Below are 27,331 nucleotides of genomic sequence, written 5' to 3' on the forward strand. Positions count from 1 at the left end.
TTTTTATTGAATTTGGAATTTTTATTGAATTTATTTAAAAAATCTCTATCCGATTTCGATTTTTAGTACGGTTATTTTTAAATATTTTATGGAATATCGATTTTTTCCAAAAATTTCTATCGAATCTTGAGATATGAGCTGATTTTGAATATTTTTATCTTTTGCATACGCTATTTTTGAATTTTGAATTGAATTTGTGTCGAATATGTATACTATTATAGAATTTTATTAGCCAGTTGTTTTATTATTGATATTTATTGAGTATATTTAGTACATTTTCATCGTTTTTGTGTTAAATTTTGTATGATATGAACCTGAATTAATAATTTTTGTGTGATAAATGATATTTTTTTAATAAATAATGATTAGTGATGACATACGTTGATATAAGAGCTTTAAGACAAACATTGCTATAAGCAAGAGATATATTTTTAACGAACCGACCTGATGAGTCGAGATAAGTAATTTGAAGAAGAACTATATAGATTAGAAGAAGAACTAACAATATTATAAGCTACATATTATGAGGCAACTAGAGACAATAAGAAACCCACTGCTCTTGTCAAATTAGGAAGGTACTAAGTGATTTATAGAAGCTTGAAAGTTTATTAGAGACCCACTCTGTGTTTTGAAGGGTACCTATTTTATTCATGATTATTCGTGAATAAACAACGGCCTCAAAGCAAGAGATTGAGGTTATGAAATATGTAGAAGAATTTGAACCGCATAAAATACCTATTTCGTGTTTTGAGTTAACTATAGGGCTTTTCATCGATTGTCATTTGTTTCGAGCTTCTGTCATGTGTCACATAATATTAATATATCTACGTCATACGTCTGTGGTTTGTATTATTGTATATACCAATAACGTATTTCGTAGATATATTAATATTATGTGACACATGACAGAAGCTCGAAACAAATGACTGTGAATGAAAAGCCCTATACCACCTCAATGGTGCGTACAGATCAGGGCGAAAATTCGAGTTAATATTGGCGGAGAACTAAGACATCCGAGTGAAACCTCTTTTATTAAGGTAAAACGAAGGTATCGGAGCTAGTATATGAAGTGGTGATTATGATGTTATATGAAATGATATATGAGATAAATGATATATAATTGTTATATGAAATATGTACATGAAGATGAATTATGTACACTGTAGAAGTGTTATTATGTGGAGAAAAATGAAGAAATATATAGTTGTAGTACCAGACAAGAAGAAGAAAAAAGAGAATTTTATTAAAATATGTGGGAAAAATGAAAGAAGAAACATAAAAATTTCAGAAATGTCAAAATAAACAAACATAATTAAGAATAATATCAAATAGGTAGCTAATCATTGAATTATGTCTAAGAATTAAAGTTGTAAATTTTTTTTCTCTAAAGTAACGTAAATTATAAATAACTTATTTTTAAATGTATACAGAGAGAGTCTGTAATTTGGAATCAATTCAATATCTCAAAAACTAATCGTTTTTTTGAAAAATGTTCAGACCCGTCGATTAGTATTTCAAATTGTCCTTTTTGACATACAATAATAATGTATACAGGGTGTCCCAATTTAGAGATATGACGTCATCGTTAATTTTCTTAAATGGCAACACTGTCATTTTGATAGGGTGTATCAAGTTATACACAACTGCCAAATATCAAAATTATGTTCTCAACCATTTACAAGATAATAGTAAATAACAAAGTTATGTCTGTAATTTGGAATAAATTCAATAATTATAATGCTAATTGTTTTTTTGAAAAATGCTTAGACCAGTCGATTAGTATTTCAAATTGTCAGTTTTGACATACAATAATAACGTATACAGGGTGTCCCAATTTAGAGATATGACGTCATCGTTGATTTTCATAAATGGCAACACTGCCATTTTGATAGCTATATGGGGAGATAGACAGATAATTATTATTTGTAGTAGTCAGTATTTAAGTAATGTGAAGGTAGATCGTTACTGTTATATGTAAACACATTGTCATGGTTAATCGTTGATGGAGGTGATTGTAAATATAATGTATTTGAACCAAGAAAGAGAGTTTTAATTAGTTTGGACCTAGAAGGCATTAGCGTCACACTATTTGCGACACCCGGTGTTTCATTCAAGAACACTCAGAAAATACTCACTCCCAGTTTCGACCAACCCTGTACCTATACTAAAATTATAAATTTCGCTATATTAATAATTTTTAACAATAATAAATTAATTAAAAATAATTTGAACATAAATAGCGTTTTTGATATCAAACATCAGTCAGTACAATTCTACAGGGTGTGAATGTTTCTACAAAATTAAAAAAAAACGTAATTATTTTTTAAACTACCCTGTATAACATTACAAAACCTCGGTATAACCGGAAGTATAAAAGAGATGAAAATATTTTCATTAAATAGTTCACTCTTCAAAATACCTTAATTCCAATTTTCGGGATTCAGTTACCTTTAGTTCTCGAGATATTTCTAATTGGCGCTCTATCTGCCTCACTCTGTATACCTGTCTGACATCCCTTAAAATGCGAGAAACAAGTTCTCTTCCTGGTATACTCAAGATATAACCGATTTGTGTAAATCTCTCAGGCCATTTTATAAGTGTTACCCCCCCCCCCCTATTAACTTATTTATTTTGAGCAATTAGAAAAACGCTCGGACAGGTCGATTTTTAAAATAAGCATAGTACCTACCTATATTATAATGTTTTGACGCGACCCCTCTTCTTCAGGTGATAGGCATAACTTTGATTTTTTTTTAATGGGAAAGTACATCATGTGACATCTCATTTAAAAGCTTTGGAAATACTGATTACAAAATTGTATAATACTTTAATTCCTTTTGAGGGTGTAGGCGCAAAATTTCGGTCGAATTCTTTTTAAATGCATTTTTTTTCTTTTTCGAATCCGTAAAAACTAATAAGTATTTTTGAAATATTTAAACGCAGAATGAAAGATTACATTATTACCGAGGCCAGAAAATCTCCTAGAATAATCCCTCAATTTTCTCTTTTTTTTTCACCCCTGTAACTTATTAAAATAAACATTATAGAAGTTCTCAGGGACTTTTAACCCTCGATAATACTGCAATATTTTATTCTGCGTTTAAATTTTTAAAAAATACTTATTAGTTTTCTCAGGATTACTTAATTAATTTTCGGTCTCAAAAGTTTTTAAACGAGGTACTTTCCTATTTAAAAAAAAATCAAAGTTATGACTGTCACATGAAGAGGGATCACGTAAAGTTCGAAACATTGATGCTACAATATACTACGATTATTTTAAAAATCGAACTGTCCGAGCGTTTTGCTTATATGCTTATCTTATTTCTATTAACTCTTTTCCATACTTTTTAGATTAAAAGAAGCTAGTAGTATAAACAATTCTCTTATGACACTTAGAACTTGTTTGGAAATACTTCGAGAAAATCAACTGAACAGAGGTTCTATTAAACTAGTCCCATACCGTGATAGCAGATTAACGCATTTATTCAAAAACTATTTTGAAGGGGATGGTAGTGTCCAAATGATAGTATGTGTGAATCCTGTCCTAGCTAATTTGGAAGAAAACTTGCATGTGATGAAATTTGCGGAAATTACTCAAGACATAAAAATCATTAGAACGGAACCCAAAAGTATTCAAAAAAGTGTCAGAAAAGGATCTATTGTTAAAAAAGGACCCATCAAGGCAATACACAACTTTCCTGTTTTTAAATTTGATTTAAACAACGTCGATGATTGTGGTGCTGCTATAAATAACGTGTTGAAAGCATTATCAGATGATAAATTCAAAACCAAAATTTTAGATACCAAAATTAGTAACACAAGTAAAGAATTTAGAAAACGCTTGGTCGATGCTTTTGAAGAAGATTTGCATACCTCAACTGAAATTAAGAATTATAAAATTCTTCTTCAAAGACAAAAAATTAAAACAAGAAATTTGGAGACCAAAATAGTGCAATTAGATGCAGAAAGGAAAAAAGTTCTACAAGCCAACAAAGAGTTTGAGACTGTTATTCAAACGATACAGAATCGAGTAGATGAGAAACAGTGGAAAATTAACCAAAACATTTTAGAAAAGAAAAATGACAATGAAAATATGGCTCTAGTTGCTGACAAAATGAAACAGGAACTGGAAAAAAAGCTCAAACAACAGAGAGACTTTCTTAGTCATTCGCTGTTAATCAAAGAAGCCGTGTTGAATAATGTTAGGAAAGTTTTAGAAACCGAAAATGTTTCTGGTAATGAAAAAATGGAACTCAGGAATACTTCTCCACCTTCTTATTTATACACTACCCCCCAAATAGTTATTACCCCGCCGAATGAATATGTTCCAAGACGCCGATCTAGATCTGTGGATGAGGTAATATTTCACTTTTTTAGAATATCGTTAATCTATTATAGTAGATATGGGATCCGAATCTAGACCGACCTTCACTCATCTACTGCACGCATGAAACATTTTTATTGATTAAATTTCATACATAGACAAATATAACTTGCATGAGTTGCCTATCAAAATCTTGTCATGTCATAGCTACCCTTAAGGGGGGCGTAGGGTTTGAAATCAACATTTCAAGCACATTTTTGTGATTTTTTTAAAACTATTATAGAATTATTTTATTTTTAAATTAAATAAGAATATTCAATACATTAAAAAAATTCAAGGAAACATTGAAAAATAAACCAACGGTGGCAAATTTTTAAAGACACTTCAAAAAACAATGGATTTTGCAGTGGACATCAGAACTCATCATTTGATCGTGTTAAACAAAAAATTCAAAAAGATCGTATTAGCGTATGAGTTTCGATTTTTTTGGCAAAAAAAATCGAAATCGTTGTTTTCGATTTCGAAAATGGGGATTTTTTATTTTTAAATTATGATTTTTTGGCGTAGATTTATTTATCTAGTAGGTATGTAATGCTTTGATTTACATACTTAATTTGATTACCAACAAAAGTTCTATAAATCTTCATCTAATATATTGTTTTCTTACTGCTTTGTCATATTTTAATATTTTCTTACACAAAAATCAAACTACATAATTTGATTAGGTAAATTCAGAACAACTGTCAAACAGTAAAACGTTCAGTTGCCCTATTTTTCCACATGACAAATAATGTGTAATTGGATGAGTGAGTCTAGGCTTCGATTATGAATCAAAGCGTCCCCAAATTCGCGGGTTCGAATCCCGATGCAAGTTTTTATTTTTTTATGCATTTTATGATTGTAAGTATATTTGTTATATAATTTTTTTCAGAAAATGCGTATTTAAAATTTTTGCCAACAATTATTATCGTTCAGAATTTTGTATTGTCCTAATAAAAATTTTTGGAAAGTAGTAAGTATTAAAATTCGTTTAATATTTAAATGAAATATAAATAAACTGTTTAAAGTACATTATATCAATTTCGTTAAAATCACATAATATGTAATAGAAGTATAACTTCTTACGTGCGTACAAAGTACACACACATTCTTTTTTTAATTAATGGGGGTTTGAAAATTTTGATATTTTCGCTTTTTTTATTTTAAAAGAAGTTACATAACTTCAAGAATACTCTCTAAAAATTTCAGATTGATAGGAGCAAAATTACCGGATATATATACAGCATGTTGAATATCCCAACCTTTGACTCACTTTACAGCAAGTTCTCGCCAGCGAGCTTGAGCATAGTGAGAAACGGTCAACAGCTATTCCCATTCTTTTTTGTAAATTACTCCGCGATTCAAAAACATATTCCGGTGTTCTTCACTTTACGATTTGACCAAGGGCGGCTCTGGCAGGGAGGCGCTAGGGACACTGCCCTCCCGCTAGCTCACTTAATGAAGTATATATCTCATACAATTGATTTTGAATGAATCTTTCTTTATTTAAAAAGCTAATTAATATTCAGTCGATGCGACGAGATGCTGCAAAAAGTATACAAATACAAAATTTAAGTGTTCACCCGCACCATTGATTAAGAACAACTATACAGTGTAGTTTTTAGTCAATGCCCGCACCCGATGATGGGCTCTTTTTCGAGCGACCGCGGTCACTGTTGTCAAGTTAGAAAAATATCGGGCGGTAGATGATGACTTGCCGTGTGCTAAAAAAGAAATATCTGCAGATTCAGGTAGTAACTGGCAACGTTACGGTATTTGCCTTAGCAATCGGTATCGCATCAGTATACTTCACTCCGGACACAGCCCGAACTTAGTTTTCGGTCTATTAAGTGTACAATTCTTAACACATAATTCTAAACTCATTATTGTTAATTATGTTAATATCCGATAATTCTTTATGGCAACAAATATTAATAGTGTAGGTACGCTTTATTAAGACAAAAGTACTTTGGACTTTTTTTAAATACAAAACAATTAGGACCTTCTAGACCAAACATGGACATAATTCAGGCGGGATAAAGTGGTTATAGAACTTTTAATTGAAAATGCAATAAGAAACATTATTTGTTAGCAGATTGATTATATCGCTTCTATTGTTTTAAGTGTTTATTGTTTTCACCACAAGTAGACGAAGCTTGGACTATCCGGGGTGTAAATGATAAAACATACCCCAGAGAAAATTAAAAAACAGCTTTAGCTCCACGGCTTCAAACATATTCCACTATTGTGTTGAATACCAACTATTAGGATCAATAAATATTCAATCACAGTTAGACTCGGCTTTTAGAAGATCAATAAAGGAACATAACGAGATAGTGGCCAAAAACAGATACGTATTAAATAGAATAATCGAATGCATTAAATTTTGCGGAGCTTTTGAATTAGCTCTAAAAGGTCACGATGAAAGTTTGACATCTACGAATCCTGGAGTATTTCGGGGACTTATCAACTTAATGGGAGAAGTTAATACTATACTGCAAAAACATTTAACCAACAATAATACAACCTTTTTTAAAACTTCAAAAATTATTTAAAACGAACTGCTGGATTCAATGCTATTTATAGCTCGTGGATTAATAAGCAAAGAGGTAGAAATGGCTCCTTATGCGCCAATTGAGTCTGATGAGACTACTGAACTGACGCTTCCGTTTAAGATCAAATGATTTTATTTTTAATTTTGAGATATACCCTTGGCAATCAAATCTTTGAACGATTTTGGGGATATTTTATAAACCTGATTCGCATAATGCAGAGGGAATTAGTTAGTGTATTTGAGAGCAACTTAATAATTTAAACTTGAACAATACTCCTAATAAGTCAATTGGCCGAAGTCATGTCAGGCAAAATTAGTGGAGTTCAAATTCTTTTTCGTATGCTCATTTTATCCATTGTTATGCCCACCAGTTTAATTTGATTGTATCCAAGGCAGCTTTTAAGCATCTTCTTCTTCATGGCTATTCTGATCTTAGATGCTGCTGCTCTGAATAGTTCGGTTAATGTACATTTGTACCATTCCCTCAAGTTACGCAACCATGCGATTCTTCTTCTTCCTACACTTCTCTTGACCTGGATTTTCCCCTGTGTAATTAATTGAAGTATGCTGTATCTCTCATTACGCATAACATGCCCCAGTTATTGTAGCTTTCGTGTCTTGATGGTTTCCAATATTTCAGTCTTTTGTTGACTCTTCTCATGTTGACTCTTTTGAGCATAAAATGGTAAAACTCTTTTTTACTAACTTAATTGTTAATAATTTCGTATTTGCCGCTCAAAATAAAAATGCCCCACCGATATTTCTACCCACGAGCCGCCACTGGATTTGACAGACAAAAAAGAAATTGAAAATAAAAGTTGACAATACTTTAAACGCGTTGTCCTCAAAACTGATTTTTTCCAATGTTGTAGGCATTGTAACTCAAAAACTACTTGACCGACCCACCTGGAATTTTGTTTATATTTTATTTAGACATTCCTCGAGGTAACGCTATTGAGATATTTTTTGTTTAATAATGATATATATGTTATCGGCCAAACCCGATTTCAGGACAAACTAGTCCCAAGGGAGGAAAAGTAAAGGTGACGTCATGGTATGTCATTGATTAAATAACTTATTGACGCCCTATACAATATTCTATTATCTATTACTTAAGTATCTATTCATTTTAACGTTTATTTATAGAGCATCCTGTATTTTACAGAATGGTAAAAACAGTAAATTGTTATTTTGATTTAACAATGTTTACATTACTAATATGACTTATATTTGACAGTTATACTGTACCTACATGTTGGTTTTAGTGCTCTAATAAATTTTGTCAGTTAGTTACATAAATAAATTATTTAAAAATGAAAAAATTACCTGATATTTGAGGAAGGTGGAAAAATCATATGTATATCATGGGAGTAAAGTGCCTTTTCCTCCCTCGAATGATTACTAGTAAACTTCATTCTCGGGAGGAAAAGTAACACTTTCCTCTCTTGTTATACAAATAGCTATTCCTCGTAGATTTTTCTTTTTATTTTGAGTGTACGTCGTACTCTATACTCTATACATACACTTACTCGTATTAATGTATTATTAAAACAGTATATTTTTAGGTTTTGGAAAAAAAATACGTTGAATCATTTCTGGAATCGACTTACCCGTCATCTAGAAAACGAAAATCTGATTTGATATTGGAAGATGTAAGTAACAAACATCGAGCCTTGACAAAAAAGACAGAAATTGGAATAGTACTATTTAATAATAGCCCCAATAAAACTGTAGATCCAAAGCAGACTAAAGTTCCATCTCATGTAGAGTAAAAGACTTAAAATATTTTAATGTGATCTATTGTAGACTGTGAAACGGTATGGTAGTATTTTCTAAATTCTCACTGACTGTGCAATTATTTAAAAATCAATGTTCGCTTCACAAAACTTCCTTAATTTTGCACTTTTATTATGACCGTCGATTGTAACAGAAACTTTAGTTAGTACAATTTAGAATTATCGTAGCTTTGTGAATCTTCACTTTTATTAAGTTAGCCATAATTATATGATTATTTGTCTTTATTTGGCTGTGCAAGGCTCTGTGGGTTTTGACCTGCTCTACAATTCTACCCCATTTATACTTTTTATCGAGTAAACTGACTAGAGTGGTGCAAGATCTTATGTGAAAAACTCAATTCCCCAATTCTTTTCTAATTGATAAAATAAGTAAGGAGCCAAAATATGAAAGCCATATGTCACTTGGAAGGAAGTGCTCAATACTGTTTAAATAATGAAAACGGGAATATTTTTATCGATTTTTGAAAAAAATACAAGACATGTTAGGATACAAAAACTTAATTTATTTGTTTATTTTACATTGGAACCCATGTTTAAAATAAGTACATTTTATAGTGAAGACAATAATAAAACTGAACTCTTTAAATTTTGACTTTGGAAATGGATGGTTTCTGTAGGTTTTCTAGAACGGCCTTCTTTGTTGGCTCAGTCAGGACTTGTTTTCGATTAGCCTCTACAATCTGCAGTAACAGCTGTTGTTCGTCCTCATCATTTATTGTGAGTTTGTTAAAATCTTGAAATAGTTTTACACCTCTTTCTGCGATGTCGACCACTTTGATTTTATTTATTGTATTTTTTGCCCCTTTAAACTCTGGGTCCTGTTCCCATTTACTTGGGTGATTGTTTAAAAAGCTTTGCATAATGTTTAGCTTAGTAAACAACAACATTATTCTAGTATTAGCAAAATCTGTCAAATTAACATTCATCACTTAGGAAATCGGCATTTCCTCTAATTATCCTTGCCGGGACAGACATCTTATTCATTATGCTCACTTTGTTTTCAAGGCTCACTTTATTGGAAAAAAGTGATAACCCGTCCATTTCGTCAGATAGGTACCACAAATGTGGCTTCAAGGCTTTTTTGATAGTTTTAGCTATATCTTCATCAATGACGCTAGATTTCCCAGCCTCTTTCCAAAAAATTAGGTCGTTGAAAGCTGCATTGGCGCTGATTGGAGCCTCAACCCGTTTTCACATACAAAAGAGCACCGAAACGGATAATTCTGTCGTCTAAGTTTTCTTTCTCCTTGTTTGTGAGATGGTAAACTCCTTGACCTAGGAAAAGGTTATACGCATAAATAAACTTAGCCATTCACCGAGCGTAGTGTATAGGCCCAGGTGCTCTCCAGTGAATTTTTTCTATTGATTGTCCCAACACCAACAGCGTCAGTTCAATAAGTTCGAGGTAGTAATTTTGAGGCTGGTCTTTCTTACTAAGATGATGTAGCAAGGACTCGATGGCACTGTTTTTTTAACTCAGCTTCTCCAGGGAGAAAAATTAATGGTGTGTAATCTGATCGATCAACTGCATTTCATGATTCCATCAACCTTCTAAATATGGGAATTTCAGGAGAGCTTGATGGTCCCAAACATAATGAAAATACTTTGCTCAAAATGATTTCCATTATGTGATGGCGACAAAGCAACCATATAAGTTCTTCATTCAACTTATTTTCAAGGAAAGTGCATGCACCACTCTTAAGACCAATATTGTCGGCTGTTGTGTCAAAGCCCATACCAATGATTTTATCATCGAGATCTCATGTTTTAAGAGTTTTAAGTACTGCATCTCCAGTGTTCAAACCTGTTACACTAGCCAATTTTGGCACCCCCAGTAGTTTCTAATTTCCACCAGCATAGGAAACTAGCACTGGTAGTCTATCTACCTTTTGTGAACATAAAATGTCGGGCAGGACAGCTGTCCCAATGAACAACAATTGGTTCTTTGATATTTAAGTTTGATTTAATCTCTGTCGAAAAATTCTGTCTTGCTGCTTCTCGTTTCCTTTTTACAGAACTTCTTGAAAGCGGTAATTCCGCAGGATCATGTCCAAGTGCGGCAGCAATAGGAAAGATAAGCCTTATGACTTCACGATCGGAAACTTTATTCCTGTCTAAAGCCGCTGCCACATTCATGTCAAAAAGGCTCTTCTTAGCCTTTGGTTCATAAACGTCTTCGCTTTTGCCTTCTAAAACTTTGTTTAACTTTTTTTTCTAAACTTAAGTGTTTTACGGAAATTTATGAAAACTAAATGTTGTTGAGCACTGCCTTCCATATGTTCTAGACTGTTAAGATTTGGCATAGATTATTCTTCTATTAGATATAGGGTCCCTAGGTCTCTAAAAAAACCACCCTAACACTGACCACCCTGTTTTGGACCACCCTAACACTGACTCACATAATTTTTAAATCATTTTGGACGCTCTATAACCAACGTTTTCTAGAACATCGTCGTGGTATCTTTTTGCCGGTCTTCTATCCGGTGGTATTTTCTATTCGGTTGGTCATTCGGTGCAAGTGATCTACTCAACGGATTCTATGAGATTCAATTTAACATCTCCAATATCGGGCGTGCTCTATCACGCCATAGAGTCTAAAGCTCTTACGGCTTCTTTATATTATAATTCTGCTGCCCAATAGATCCAAAAATATTTCACAGTACCTTTTCATAGTAACGTTTCAGGTCGTATTCCTCTTTCTTCATAGAGTCCATGTTTCAAAATAATCAATCGCAGTATTTCAAAATAATAAATTACAATAGGTTTTATTAGGGCCTTATATAGTTTGTGAGTAAGGATTTTAAAAGTTATCAGTTTCTTGTTTGCATAATATGCTCTGCTTCCATCTTTGATTACTAGAGATCCTAAATATGTAAATTCTGCTACTCTTTCGAAGGTGTTAGCGTGTCAGAATCTGTTTGGAAGGAGTTTCTCTTTTAATGGGGACCTAGTATGCCTCGAGTACAATGATTTTACCGCACATGTTTTTAGTATATGGCAAGAAAATACTTTTAGAATATTCCAAGGAAGGGCTATTTTTATTAAATCTATTTATACATTCGTGTCATTTTGTTAACCGCTATATTTAATAAGAATAAACCACAATTTGAATTAAAAAAACCTTCTATTTTCGGAAATTTCTAGAACCATTTCTGAAGTAGAAATTGAATCATAAAATGTACTGTATTTAATTTATTATAGCTATGTTCTTATTTCTATGTTCTTATTGTAAGCAAGTACGTTGCTAAGGTATTGTTAAAGCCTTACATATTTCTTGTGAAACATAATTGAACTATAAATAGTCTTAAAATATATTTAGACCATATTTTAAAGAGAAGATTTTAGAAAATACTACCCGTACTTATTAATATTAAATTAGTATATAAGTGATAAATGAAGATTTAAACCTTGTTACAGAGCTTTATATTTTATCCAAATCAAAATATTCCAACCAGAATATATAAAATAATGGTATACAAAAATTAAAATGTAATCAATACAATGTTACTGTCAGATTGTGTTTATACATATCCTTATAATTACTGCATTACTACATTAGTACAAATGACTGTACAATGTCCAAATCTGCAACAAAATAATGGAAAGTAAAATATTTTTTGTTATAAAAAGGTTCAAATTAAATACTCGCGATCACAAAAATCGGGTCACTCGATGAATTATACACGTTTGAGGTCTCGAATTTCCTGAACCTGTTGTCCGATTTGACTGATTTTTTTAGTATGTTATAGCCTTATTATTTAAGAATATCAACGTAACAATATTGTTGCTAGACAGTTAAATGTCATTTTCTACCGGGTGTAACAATCATACTGTGTTTTTTCCTTAAAGTTCGGAACACTCTGTGGAATATTATAGCATAAACAAAATATTGAAATTAAAACTCAATTGTAGCCTTAGGCTTTCTTAACATTTTCTTTTTTGGTTTATTTGCTTATGTTAGATAATAAATAAAAAAGTTAGGTACTTTAACAACTAGCCATGTTCTTCATCAATACAGGGTGTTTCTAAATAAGTGCGACAAACTTTAAGGAGTAATTCTGCATGAAAAAATAATGACCGTTTGCTTTATAAAGATATGCACGCAAATGCTTCATTTCCGAGATACGGGATGTTAAGTTTTTTCTTACAAACGATTTATTTGTTGCTGTAAAACCGGTTGAGATATGCAAATGAAATTAAGTAGGTTTTAAGAGGTAGTTATTGCTCATTTTTGACATACAAATAAGAATTTTATATTCACCATTGGCGTGCATACGAATTGTATCTAAGATGTTTATACCCGTATGCACGCCAATGGTGAATATAAAATTCTTATTTGTATGTAAAAAAATGCGCAACAATTACCTCTTAAAACCTACCAAATTTCATTTGCATATCTCAACCGGTATTAGAGCAACAAATAAATCGTCAGTTTGTAAGAAAAAACTCAACATCCCGTATCTCGGAAACGAAGCATTTGCGGGCATATCTTTATAAAGCGTGTGCGTGTTTTGTGTTTTATTTGCACTGGTTTTCACAACCAACTGGTCAGTCAATTTCATAATGATTTTATAACTTATCACTAACTCAGAGGAGTAATGTGTGTGTGTGTTGAGTAAGTGCCTTGTTACTTTGCAAAGTCGACGTCGTTGTCTTTGCAAAGAGACACTAATTGTATCCGAACGTCTGCGGTCCCTCCGGTGAGTACCGATCCCACAAGGACAGAAACTATTTTCATTTATTAATTTATAATAAACGAAAAATTTCTGATACTGGTGAGATTCGAACTCACGACCATTCGGACCTTTCGATCCAAAGGTAGGCGCTCTTACCACTGAGCCACAAAGGGGGTAATTATTTTTTAATGCAGAATTACCCCTGAAGTTTGTCGCACTTATTTAGAAACACTCTTACTTAATTTATGAAGAACATGGCTAGTTCTTAAAGTACCTAATTTTTTTATTATACAACATAATCAAATGAATCAAAAAGGAAAATGTTAAAAAAGTCTAAGGCTACAATTGAGTTTTAATTTCAATATTTTATCTATCCTATAATATTCCACAGAGTGTTCCGAACTTTAAGGAAAAAACACAGTATGATTGTTAAACCCTGTATAAAATGACATTTACCTGTCTAGCAACAATATTGTTACGTTGATATTTTTAAATAATATGGCTATAACATCCTAAAAAGATCACTCAAATCGGACAACAGGTTTAGGAAATTCGAGACCTCAAACGTGTATAATTCATCGAGTGACCCGATTTTTGTGATCGCGAGTGTATGATTCAGAGACCCAAGTCATGAGATATTTATTTATTTAAGTAGCACCTGTAGTAGTTTAAACTGCTCGTCAAAAGTTAGGGATATAGAAAATTATGCTGATTTTCATAGTTGATTTTTTCGCGAACAGACGGATTCCGCTATTTTTTATTATTTTAGCCTTTTCTTTAGTATTTACACAGTTGTGCAAAGGTTTACTCAAACTTATTTTTTGTACTTATACCGGGTGGAAGAAAAAAATATGTTTTTCTTGTGTTAAGTTTGAGTGTAGGGAGAACGAGGTACAAATGTGAGTATTCATCAGAATAATATTGTAGTCTTATGTTTTGTGAACATGCTGTTGTTTGAATGTCCCCGATATCTTTAGAAACAAAAAAAATAGACGGTTATGTAATTTAACATGTGTTTTAACCGAAACAAAAGTTTGAGACACCTTGTAGGGAGAAAAAGGCACACAGGTGAGTATACCCCGATATTATATTGTAGTCTCATATTTTTTGAATATTTTATTTTTTTAATTTTTCTGATATCTTTAATAACAAAGAAACTAGACGGTATTACTCTTTAATATGTTTTTCTATGTTTCACGCATCAGAGGTATTAAAAAAATAAAATATTCACAAAATATGAGACTACAACAAAATATCGATTTATACTCACCTTTGTGCTTTTTTCTCCCTACAAGGTGTCTCAAACTTTTGTTTCGGTTAAAACATATGTTAAATTACAAAACCGTCTATTTTTTATTTCTAAAGATATCAGGGACATTCAAAAAACAAAATGTTAACAAAACATAAGACTACAATACGATTTCGATATATACTCCCATTTGTACCCAGTCCTCCCTACAGGGCGTCTCAAACTTAACATAAGAAAAACATTTCTTTTCTTCCACCCGGTATAAGTACAAAAAAAAGTTTGAGTAAACCTTTGCATAACTGTGTAAATACTAAAGAAAAGTCTAAAATAATAAAAAAAATTAGCGGAATCCGTTAATCTGTTCACGAAAAAATCTACTAGTCGAACCCGCTTAATAGAATACCTCTTATAGGAATATCCCGCTTTAAGGAATATAAATTTAAGGTCCCAAAACTTTTCTACTAGCCACGAATGATCGGTTATTAGAATATCCCGGTTATAAGAATACTTTTGCTTGGCACGAAGGCTATTCCAATATGCGGGTTCGACTGTATAAAAATTCAGCAGAATTTTCTATATCCCTAACTTTTGACGAGCAGTTTATATTCCCACGATATACATACAGTTATTCCATTTTTTCAGTATTTATGTTCAATATTTTTTAAACCTTCTAAATATTCTATAGGTGGGTCCAGACATGCTCCGAATGCCGTATCGAACCTCGTCGCGACCAATCGAAGCGATCAACCGAGGTTCGTGACGTTGTTGCTCGGGGTCTTGAATTAAGCAACGAACCGAACTTCGTAGCGAACATTGTGACGTTCCATCAGTAATTGCCTTAAAACCGTACAGCAGTATACCCAGCTTTTATCTCTCTCTTGGCGTTTCCCCATTACTGAGGATCGTGATTTCTTCCAATATTCCTAACAATGTTTCTCCATTGGTCTCTATCTTCAGCTGCTCTAAGAGCTTCGCAGAATGAGTTTCCAGCTGAATGCTTTATTTGGTCAGACCATCTAGTTGGTGATCATCCTCTTGATCTTCTCCCCGGAACGTTTCCAGAAACAATTAATCTCTCCAAACTGTCGTCACCTCTGCGAACCACGTGACCAAAGAATTGCAGAATTCGTTGCAGGCATATTGTGGACAGCCTTTTTTAATATTAAGTTGGTTTAGAATAGAAACGTTTGTCCTATGAGCTGTCCAAGGTATGTGCAGCATTCTTCTCCAGCACTACATCTCAAAAGCATCAATTTTTTGGCGCTCGCATGCGCGAAAATTACAAGTCTCTGCTCCGTATAGAAATATTGAGAATACAAGGGCATTCACCAGTCTCATCTTGATATTTTGAGAGATAGATCTGTCTTTCCAAACTTTAGTTAGGCGACTCATCGCATTTTTTGCCATACCAATACGTCTCCGAACTTCTGCTTCCCAGTTACCATCGTTAGTTACTAGACCCGAGATAGACAAAGGTGTTTACTATCTGGTATTCCTGTAACATGTTAGTCAGTTGAATAGTGTCGAATCTGTCGACCACCATTATTTTTGTCTTAGCTTAACATACGAATAGTTTTTGACTGGAATGTCTGTAGTATTTTGGTGTTGGATGGTTTGCTACAGCCCCACAGCTCGATTCCGTATGTCCACACTGGTTTGAGTATTGTTTTATAGATGGTCAGTTTGTTTTCTAATGAAAGTTGCGATCTTCTGTTGATTAGCCAGCTCATATTTTTACCTTTTAGGTCGCGGTGTCGTCGTTTGGCTGCAATATGTGATTTCCAAGTAAGTTTTTCGTCTAGATGAAGGCCCAGGTACTTTACTTCTGTTTTTATTGGTATAGGTGAATTATTTAGGTGTAGTTGTGGACATCTAATTCTTCGATTTGTGAAATTTACTTGACAAGACTTGTTTGTGTTGACGTTTATTTTCCAGCATTTAAGCCAGTCTTCTAGTTCATTGAGATGATTTTGAAATTTGTTAAATGCTAATATTTCGTTGATGTCTAATGCCTTCTTTATAAATGAGAATCATTAAAACTCTCAAATTAAAAAATGATCATAGAATACATAAAACAAATCTTGAAAATTTAAAATTGGAGAAATAATTTGGAAGATTTGAGTAGAATGCAATGTTACTTGAAATGTTTATTGATTATTGATATCATTTTTTTGTATATTTTGGTTCATTATTTTTAACGTAAGACTAGTCTCAATATATTGTCTTTTTGTAGATGATTAGTGATATTTATATGTTGTTTTATTATATATGTTTGTGATAGATATTCTGTTTAAGAAACTAACCAAAAATTATAGTCTAAAATACGATATAAGGTCGATCTGCACCGATCAGTTTAATGGATAAAAATTATTGGATATGTAGTTTAGTATGTTGACAATTATAAAAAAGAGGGGTGCCCGATCTAATTTTGTTCTGACTATAATTAATTAATAATGAAAAATGACTTTTTTTATAAATTAAAAAACAATTCGACCCGGGCAGATGTTTCAGATTTTTTGGATCATTCTAAACAAAAAAGATCTTTTGTAATTTTTCGCTGAAAGTATTTTAAAGTTTATCGTTTTCGAGCTATAAACAATTTAAAATTGACCAATTTCAAGACACAAAAACATAAGTAAAAATATCATTTTGAAATTACGAACTACCTAAATTCAAGTTCAAACCTCACTATATCAGTTGTTGACAAGTATTTTGGACTTATTAGCCCGATCGCTCGTCTTCCCATAGGGAACATTCTTCATTAACAATTAAAAAAATATAATTTTGAATAAAACGTGGCAAAAATTCTCATCGGGACGTGATAAAAGATTTGAACTTGAATTTAGTCAAGTGTGCCTCGAAGTTTTAAGGGGGTGGGGGTTATGGTTTGAAATCAACATCTCGTCGAGGTTATCTATGAATTTCGTCAGTCGATTTTACGACAAGCTAGAGTCGTCAGGCGCACTTAAGTACCTATATTTATCATCAGACAATTTTATTTGTGTATTTTTTAAATAATTTTTAAGCTATATAATTAAAAAGGATAGCAGTATTTATAAATTTTTGGTATGTCGTAAATGGAAAAACGCACCAGAACCAAAAAAGTCGCGGAGGAAAATCGTGTCATAATTGACCTAATGAAGCGATATTCAAAGTTTGAAGAGAGTATCTATCATAAACTTTTTTGCCGACGGGCATTCTAACTACACGCTGTGGCTATTATTTTTTTAATGCTTAGATACAATACTGTGACAGTATAATGCTAACGAATCAGTATGCTCTCTCAATTTTGACGGTTTCAATTTTGCAATTCACTCTGCATTCCTGAGACAAAATGTTGAATGCGCGACGATAACGACCCATGATACAATAACCCAAGATATGACACGCAGCGTTCCTAATTTCGTTCAGGTCGCGCATGACGTCACGTTGTGAGTAGATCCTTTACATTTCGAATGCATTGCCATTATGATTTGGGGATTTTAGCTTTTAATATCAGTTGTGAAATTTTCGAGAAGTTCTGTTTTGTTTAGTATGATTAAATATAATTATTGAGAACATAATCTAATGATAGAAATCAATTACAAACATGATTTTTTATTATTAGGCAAGATACGTCTCAATAGGTATATATTATACTGTATAATACACAGCGTTGCTCTCTACTGTTGTTCTGAAGCTATTTTCTTGTGGCATTTTTGTAATTAACTATTTGTAATAGGAAATAAGCCACAATTTTACCAAAAAAACGATTTTATTAACGTTTCGACGTCCAAATCGGATGCCGTTCTCAAAATACAAAAAATATTAAAGAATTAAACAAAACTGTTGTTGCTTAGTAAAAAATTTTTCTAATAATTTATTTAATCTGACTCATTTATATCGGCAATTCAGACATAATATATTATACATTTTAAAGTAGAAGACTTTAAAATGATATTCATGCCTATTCTGTAACTCATTTCGATGATAGAAGTCAGTAAAATCGAATAGAAGTGACCAAGTCGAATAGAAATAGTCCAAATCCGTATTCCATAACTACTTCGGAATCTCTACAATCGTAATGTGAATAGAAATCACTTCGACAGCATTTACCCTGTCGAGATGAGATTTCGATTATCGGAATTGTGGTTGACGCAAGCGCATTTTGTTTTGTTTTGACGTTTATATTTTATATATAAAAATAATTAATTACATACTACTTATTTATAATTATTTATAGTATTTGTACCTTTTTTTAGCTGCTTAATTTTTAGTCTGTGGTGTTATTTGTTTAGGGAACTATATATATTTCTTTTAGACATGTACGAGTATGAATAATTGGACCTAACCTTATTTATTTGCTACTTGGCGTCTGAATGTTTCCCATTCACATTGTTGCCATATTTTGTTCGCATATTTCTTGTACAATTGCAATCAATGGTATAATGCACAAGAATAGCATACGATAGACTTCTTATGCGTTAATTGATAAATAAATATTATACCAGTATACTTGTATATTTATCAGTCAACGCTCATAGTCTGAACAAATTATAGAAAAGATGCCATTTTTGGGAAAAGCTGTTTAGCAGTTATTTCAACTGGAATAGAATCTTAAAGATTGCATATTATTAGTAATATCAATTTTAAATAAGTTATTAATAATAATGAATTAATAACATCAATTTAAATATCTTTGATTTGAAAGTATTTATACTTCTTATCTTCACTTGTCTTTTTTATTTATCAGTTTATCTTCTTTTTTATATCAATTTTAATTAACTTTAATTTAAAACCATTTATCCTCTTTTGAGCTTTTTGCATCCAGTATTTACACGAATATTTTATTTACTTCTCAAAACTTTGAGGATAGTATGAAGAAAGTATGAAAACATTGAGGAAATGGCAACGGTGTCATATTTCAAGTAACAAAATAGGTCACAGAACACAATTTCGCTGGTTACTGCGCGGTTGCCACCTCCTCAGAACAGCGTGAAATAGAAGTCATAGATTTCGATTACGATATGAGTTACAGAATACCGATCCAAACACAAAAATGACGCGATAGATATCAAACATTCCGATTTTGGGTAATTACGATTCGACTTGGTCATTTCTATTCGATTTGTTAAAAGTTACAGAATAGGGCTGATTGCCAATTGTTCATTCGATTACATGAAATCAATCCCAACTCAAGTATATCCGTCACAAAAAAAAATCATAGCATGTGATCTGTCTTTAAAAATGCAACCACATGACTACATGCAACGGTGACAGTAAAATTCTCGCATTAGAGATTCCATAGTAAATCACGAGTGAAAACCAGGAAAAAACCTCGTAATACTATCATGACATCGTAAGTATTAGGTCTTACTAATATTATTGTAAGTATTATATTAGAATCTGGTCTTAGTTTTGACAGTAAACTAAAGTAAGACCTAATACTGACGATGTCGGGATGGTATCACGAGGTTTTTTCCTGGTTTTCCGTCGTGATTTAATCTGGAATCTCTCACGCGAGAATTTTACTGTCACCGTTGCATGTGGTTGTATTTTTAAAGACAGATCACATGCTCTGATTTTTTTTGTGACGGATATTCTTGAGTTGGGGTTGATTTCATGTAATCGAATGAACAATTGGCAATATCATTTTAAAGTCTTCTACTTTAAAATGTATAATATATGTCTGAATTGCCGATATAAATGAGCCAGATTAAATAAATTATTAGAAGAATTTTTTACTAAGCAACAACATTTTTGTTAAATTCATTAATATTTTTTGTATTTTGACAACGGCATCCGATTTGGACGTCGAAACGTTAATAAAATCATTTTTTAGTAAAATTGTGACTTATTTCCGATTAAAAATAGTTAGTTGCTCTCTACCAGAATCCACTTCGCCTTTTCCCGCTTTGGCTAAATTTTGGGATGGAATTTTTTTTCATGGAAAAGCTTTTTTTTAAGGCATTGAAAATTTTTAGGAGAATATCCAAGCAGCTCTTGTTTCAGATTGCGTTCATAATCGTCGCTGTTACAATGTATTGAACAGATACGAGCGTTGTTAACGTTAAAATTGTCTGCACGTTTATGTTTACATAATTGTTTTCACACACATCGCACTTTTTTGTCTTTTGGGAAAATAAAAAACTTGATATTCGTATCGAAACCTTGTGATTGATTGTCCACATTACAACCAAATACGGCACACCTCATTTTTAATAAATGTTTAACAAATTACAAGTAAAATTCACCTTAAACAAAAAAATAAACACCGTTTACTATACGACCACACTGAATTTAATGCTGTTCTACTCACAGAGTGACGTAGCTACGTAGGCCCCGCCCACCGACTCCATATCACATCTTCAGTTATTGTATCATGATAACGACCAATCACGGCAAATGAGCGACGATAACGACCAATCATGGTAAACGTAGGATGTCGTTAAGGGGAAAGGCGTAAAATGTCGCCTGTCAAAATGTTCAATGTGTTTTAAATGTATTCATTTTTTTCGAATCCTGGGAAAACTAATAAATATTTTTGAAAAATTTAAACGTACATAGAATCAAATATTACATTATTACTGAGGGCCGAAAGTCCCTGAAAACTTCTATACTGTTTATTCTGATAAGTTACAGGGGTGAAAATGAAAGAGAAAATTTAGTGTGGTTTTTAGTTGCAAATATTTCATTCAAAAGAAACTTTTTATTTATTTTAAGGGACTTCCGTCCCTCGGTAATAACGTAATATTTCATTCAGTGTTTAAATTTTTCAAAAATACTTATTAGTTTTCTCAGGATTCGAAAAATATGAATACATTTAAAACACATTGGCAATTTCGACAGGCGACATTTTGCGCCTTTCCCCTTAACTGTCATTCACAAAGGACTAAAATTTTTGATGGATTTGGAACATGAAAATGGAACATAGAGAGCAAAAGATTCTTCGCGGAGTGACCCTTACTGTGATAGTGTTATTCATATCTTATATTTTGTTATTTATTAGAAGTTGCTAGTCGTGCTTATTAAATTGCTTTTGTTTATTCAATTTTTTATTTTTACATCACATGTCACTCATTATTTCAGAAACAGACGACTTAAGAGAAAGCTTAAAACAAGTTAATTTTAATGTTTGAATGTCCATCAATTTTGCTACATGTATATGGGTTGAACATTACGTCATCAGTGTTGGCGTAATGACGTAATCGACGATTTTGAAGTTATACTTCTTTAGGCGCGGTTGCGGAAAAATGTTTGGAGTGAATTAAATTAAATTACTTGACAAAAAAAAGAAGAATGTATGTAATTTATTTAATTTAATATACATTTTACTGGTGTCACAAATCAGAGAACATGTTTATTTCACAAATAAACATTGCTTTTCGCTTAAATTAAATGTTCAAACTTCCAAGAATTATGTGGCTGGCGGGAGCTGGCTTGAACATTGAATCTAATCGAAAAGCAATGTTTATTTGTGAAATAAACATTTTTTCTGTTTTCGGGTAATAGTAAAATGTATTTTGAATTAAATAAATTACATACATTCTTCTTTTATTTTTGTCAAATAATTTAATTAAAATTTTTTTTTGACACCTTGTATAAATAATTATGTAAGTGTTTATATTACTCAATAGAGAATTGAATAACCTTTCAAATAAGCTAGCACACGACCCCTATTCCCATTTAAAAAATCATCGATTACGTCATCACGGCCAGATGGATGACGTCACTAGTATGAAATATATGCCAAAATATTATAATTTAAAAATAAAAGTCGCCGGTTTAAGAAATAACGAATTTATTCCTTTCATTTGCACCATACTGTATATGCGCTCTTTGGGCAACTTAAAGATGGCAACCTATTAGCAGCCCCCTATTACATGTATGTCTGCGACAAGTTCCTTCCTCTTCCCTCTATAAGTCTCCGAAACACAATATCAAGTAGTGACTCTTGAGGATGCAGTCTATTTAGCCCACAAGACAAAAACTCTTTCGACTTACTGTCAAGCTTTTCGAATTTATTTTAATTCTTTTTCAGGACATCTATAAAAATTTACAAATATAAAAATTATGTACTTCTAATAATTATTTTGTTTACTTACTAGTCGTGAGATTGCATAGGTTGAAACGTTACAAAAAGGACAATCACACACATTATAAAATATTTTAAAAAATCTCTAAATATATATGAATAAAAACAGTAGATTTATTCTTGTCGGAAATGCTTAGATTTGTCCCTTGCTCTTTAAGATACTTAATAGCATTAGGTACATTACAAGAAGCTGCGTCGTGACTCAATGTATATCCATATTTAAGAAAAATTAAAAAAAAATTACATTCATTTTTAAGGAAATTTAGGACATCAACTGCATTAGCTGCAGCTGCTCGGTGAACTAAAGTCTCTCCTTTATTATTACATTGATTTAACTCAATTTTAATTGACTTAAGATACCTTAAAATCTCAACTTTATTACTATCAGCCGCCATATGAGCCGGTAAATTCCCATTATTATCAGATACTGCGACATCCATTTTACAATCTTCTACTAAATACCGTAGGACCTCTAATGCGCCTACCATAGCAGCTATATGAATAACTGTATGTCTATTCATTGTGGAATTGCTTAGATTTGCCCCTTGCTCTTTAAGATACTTTATAGCTTTAAGTGCATTACAAGCAGCTGCATGGTGACTGGGTGTATATCCATATTTATTACATAAGTCTAAATTTAAGGAAAATTTACATTCATTTTTAAGAAAATTTAGAACATCAACTGCATCAGCTGCAGCTGCTTTGTGCGCTAAAGTCTCTCCTTTATTATTACATTGATTTAACTCAATTTCAATGGATTTAAGATATCTTAAAATATCAACTCTATTACCAACAGCTGCCATATGCGCCGGTAAATTCCCATTATCATCAGAAACGGTTACATCCATCTTACAATCTTCTACTAAATACCGTAGAACCTCTAATGCGCCTGACTCAGCAGCTATATGAACAAGTGTAGATTTATTCTTGTTGGGAATGCTTAGATTTGCCCCTTGTTCTTTAAGATACCTTATAGCTTTACGTGCATTATAAGCAGCTGCGTGGTGACTGGGTGTATATCCATGTTTATCACATAAGTCTATATTTAAAAAAAAATTATATTCATTTTTAAGAAAATTTAGGACATCAATTGCATCAGCTGCAGCTGCTATGTGAACTAAATTCTGTCTGTCATTATTACATTGATTTAACTCAATTCCAATTGATTTAAAATAACTTAAAATCTCAACCTGATTACCATCAGCTGCCATATGAGCCGGTAAATTCCCATTATCATCAGAAACGGTAAGATCCATTTTACAATCTTCTACTAGATATCGTAGGACCTCTAATGCGCCTGAGTTAGCAGCTATATGTACAGGTGTATATTTATTCATGTTGAAAATGTTTAGATTTGCCCCTTGCTCTTTAATATATTTTATAGCTTCAAGTGAATTACTACCAGCTGCATAGTAACTGAGTGTATTTCCATACTGATCACATAAGTTTAAGTTCATTGCGTATTCTCTAGTTAAAAATTTAAGTAAATCTACCGCACTTTTGTTATAGTTGGGTATATCGAACATTTTACGATAAAAACTTAAATTCGTGTAGATACGTACCTTTCTAAACATGAATTTTAGAATAATAAAACCGATATCGTTGGCTTTATCGATCTTTGCCCCCTTTTCTACGAAGTATTTGACTAAAGATGGGTGAATACATGAATTAAGTAAAGCCGTTTCTGTTCCAGACCTACCTTTAGTTTTTAAAATATGATAAAAATTAGTATAATTATCAAAAACTAATTTAATAATAAACAAGCGTCCCCGATAAGATAACAGCGATATATTTCTTTTCCAATTTACCTCAGTAAGTGCCAAATTATATGCCATAGATAATTCAGACATTTTTTCATTTTGACTAATTTCCAGAATTCTTTCAAAAAAATTCGAAACACCCTCATATTGATCGTTTAAAAACACTTCATTAAGAACTTTGAGCAATAAATCATGAATATGTCTTTTTTATAAAGACAATCCCACAGCAATTCTGCTGCAAAATATTCCTCAAAAGTTTTATGAACAAATGTATATCCTTCATCTGATTCCTTTAATAATCCAACATTTAAAGCATCTTTATTAATCTTAAAACTAGCATCAACATTAAGCAAACCTAAAAGATCAGGAAAATCAGGAAACAAATTCTTAGCCGCTAACTTTCTTAATGAGTGTATATACCTATCAAACGATTGACGGTATATATCGTCATCTTGTGCAAATTCGTCTTTCCTCACTTCTAAATAGCAATTATAAAAATAATATTCGTTTGCAAAATTGTCAAAAACCTTTGATAAGGATTCGATAGAGTCACCTCTAAATATATTATTTTTTATTATTTTAGAAATCATTTTTAGCGATAATGGCGTTGAACAAATCGATTCTGAAAATGCAATAGCAAATTCTATTATTACCTCTTCAAATAAATCGTTTTCTGTATTTACAGGTATTATTTGTTTAAGATATTCTTTTAGAAAAGAAGACTGATCTCTAGGTGAAAACGGAAGTAGTCTAACTAACTCACAACTATGTACATCTTTTAATTCTTTTAAGATAAAATCGTAATCTCTGGCGCCCATAATAACCAAAGAAATATTCAAAGCCTGAAGGGAATCTGCTAATAAGTTTTGTATTTTTTTGATATCTTCCGAACAGTTCTCGTCAAGACCGTCTATAATCAAAATTTTATTCATAGACTCAAAAAGTTTTCTTTCGGAATGAGCTAAATAGGAGCTATCGGAAGTTATATTTTCATTGTGACACAATAGATTACTCATGGTTTTTTCAATATCCTTACGGAAAAATTGTTTAGCCTTTTTTAAATCAACATTAATTATCCACGTCAATTTGGAATCTACTTTGTCTTTAGCTTTTTTGAGTGATACTATTTGTTTCAAGAAAGTTGTTTTGCCTGCACCAGGTGGACCTGTAACAACAACTATATTTTTGTCCATTTTTTCGAAAAACTTTGTTTCCGCAATTACTTCCGAGTTAGCTATTAGGCTTCTTTCAACATAGAATTCATCAGGTTTTGATTGGGTTTGTAAATTATAACCTATCGAGTAATTATCTTCGTCAAATATTATTTTTTTAAGACATTCGTCGATTTCAAGTTTATCAATTTCTGAGATAATATTTTCGGTATTATTAATTAAATTCATTAATGTTACCAATTCTCCTTGAAACAAAATTTTTTTGTCTAATATGTATTTTTGTGTGTCAGTTGCTAGTGAATTAAAGTAGATTTTATCATGAATTGTTTTGGCTAGTGTTCCTTTGTTTTCCAAATAATGTTCTTTAATCATTATAATACTTTTTTATTTTGGTGTTTCTTAGTAATCGTACATATTTCCTCATATAATTCTAATACTTGAGCTTCATTAAGTGATAGGAACGAAACAATTAAGTATTTAATTTTGTCATATCTAAATATGTTTATCATATCACATATAACTTTATATTGCATTGTATATTTCATTTTATGGAATGTATTTTCCATTTCTGGCATCAAACATAATGTGTTTTCTTTTTGAGGAAAATACAACGTTTCTGATTCTTGAATACTTCTTAAAATTTTTAATAGATGCATAACAGTATTATCGTACATCTGAACACAAATAATATTATGTGAGTTAAACCGATAACTTTCTTTGAAATAAATTTTAGTATTAACTGACTTCTGAAGAAAATTTCGATTATATTCCCCACACAAAATAAACATTAAATAGTCTTTTGTCATAGGCACAAAATTGTTAATTGATAAATGAGACCACTCTTCTACATGATCTTTTACGTATTCATATGACGATATTCGAAAATTATACTCATAATCGAGCTCACTTAATTTGCTTACAATTACCAATTTGATGTTAGTGAGATTAATTTTAACAATAACAAAAGAATATATGAATGATTTGATGTCTTCTGTATTGATATCCAAATGCTTCCATTCTTTTTTGTCTTTTTCGGTTTCTGCATTACTAATATTATTCTGAAATTGTTTTATCGTGTTTAAAAGCTCAACGATTCCTTCTTCATTTTTAATTTTATACATTTTTGCCTCGGGACCAAAAATATTCTGCACGTTTTCGTCAGCAGGTAATTCATCTATAATATCAGCAACTTTCAGCTTAGCAGCAGTACATAGTATTAAGGAGTTACGAGTTATTTTAAAATATTTCTTTAAAGTTAAATAAGACAGAAAATACTTTGCGATGCTGAAATCACTTTTTCTGGGATTTACTGTCATAAAATCTTTAGTGTACTTCATACCACTTTGAATTTTTGCTTGTAACAACATACACTTTTCATCGGATTCAAATACGAGATCATCAAATTTTCCCGCGGATTTAACTTCATTTGATATTTTCCAATTTGTGTAGTTTTTTATTGCAGATAAAGCAAAAAGTGTGTGTAGAGCTATCTCGTAAAGTAAGCCTTGGCTGGGATTTTGTGATTTTCCAGAATCCATCATCTGAAAATATAAATAGTTTACGAAAAGTACCTAAATATGAATAAGAATTAGGTATATAATTCCAAAACAAGACATTAACATTTTACAAAAAAAGTAAAACAGATGTTTTTTTTTAGATGAACCCCTTATATGCAAACGCTGACATT

The 27,331-nt window shown here is 31.7% G+C and overlaps 2 protein-coding genes across 2 annotated transcripts in view; one reads left to right on the forward strand and one right to left on the reverse strand.

Annotated features, from left to right (window-relative positions):
• The window catches only part of LOC126881843 (kinesin-like protein KIF23), a 38,231-nt gene extending 15,818 nt beyond the window's left edge, over positions 1–22,413 (forward strand). The window contains exons 2-3 of the mRNA XM_050646452.1: positions 3,352–4,357; positions 8,483–22,413. Coding sequence (XP_050502409.1) covers positions 3,352–4,357; positions 8,483–8,689 — 1,213 coding nt within the window. The 3' untranslated portion in view covers positions 8,690–22,413. The remainder of the gene's footprint in view (positions 1–3,351; positions 4,358–8,482) is intronic.
• A 197-nt stretch (positions 22,414–22,610) lies between these two features.
• The window catches only part of LOC126881845 (ankyrin-3-like), a 44,271-nt gene continuing 39,550 nt past the window's right edge, over positions 22,611–27,331 (reverse strand). The window contains exon 2 of the mRNA XM_050646459.1: positions 22,611–27,185. Coding sequence (XP_050502416.1) covers positions 22,787–24,562 — 1,776 coding nt within the window. The 5' untranslated portion in view covers positions 24,563–27,185 and the 3' untranslated portion in view covers positions 22,611–22,786. The remainder of the gene's footprint in view (positions 27,186–27,331) is intronic.

The sequence above is a fragment of the Diabrotica virgifera genome, chromosome 1, assembly GCF_917563875.1.
Source record: "Diabrotica virgifera virgifera chromosome 1, PGI_DIABVI_V3a".
In the NCBI taxonomy this organism is placed as follows: domain Eukaryota; kingdom Metazoa; phylum Arthropoda; class Insecta; order Coleoptera; family Chrysomelidae; genus Diabrotica; species Diabrotica virgifera.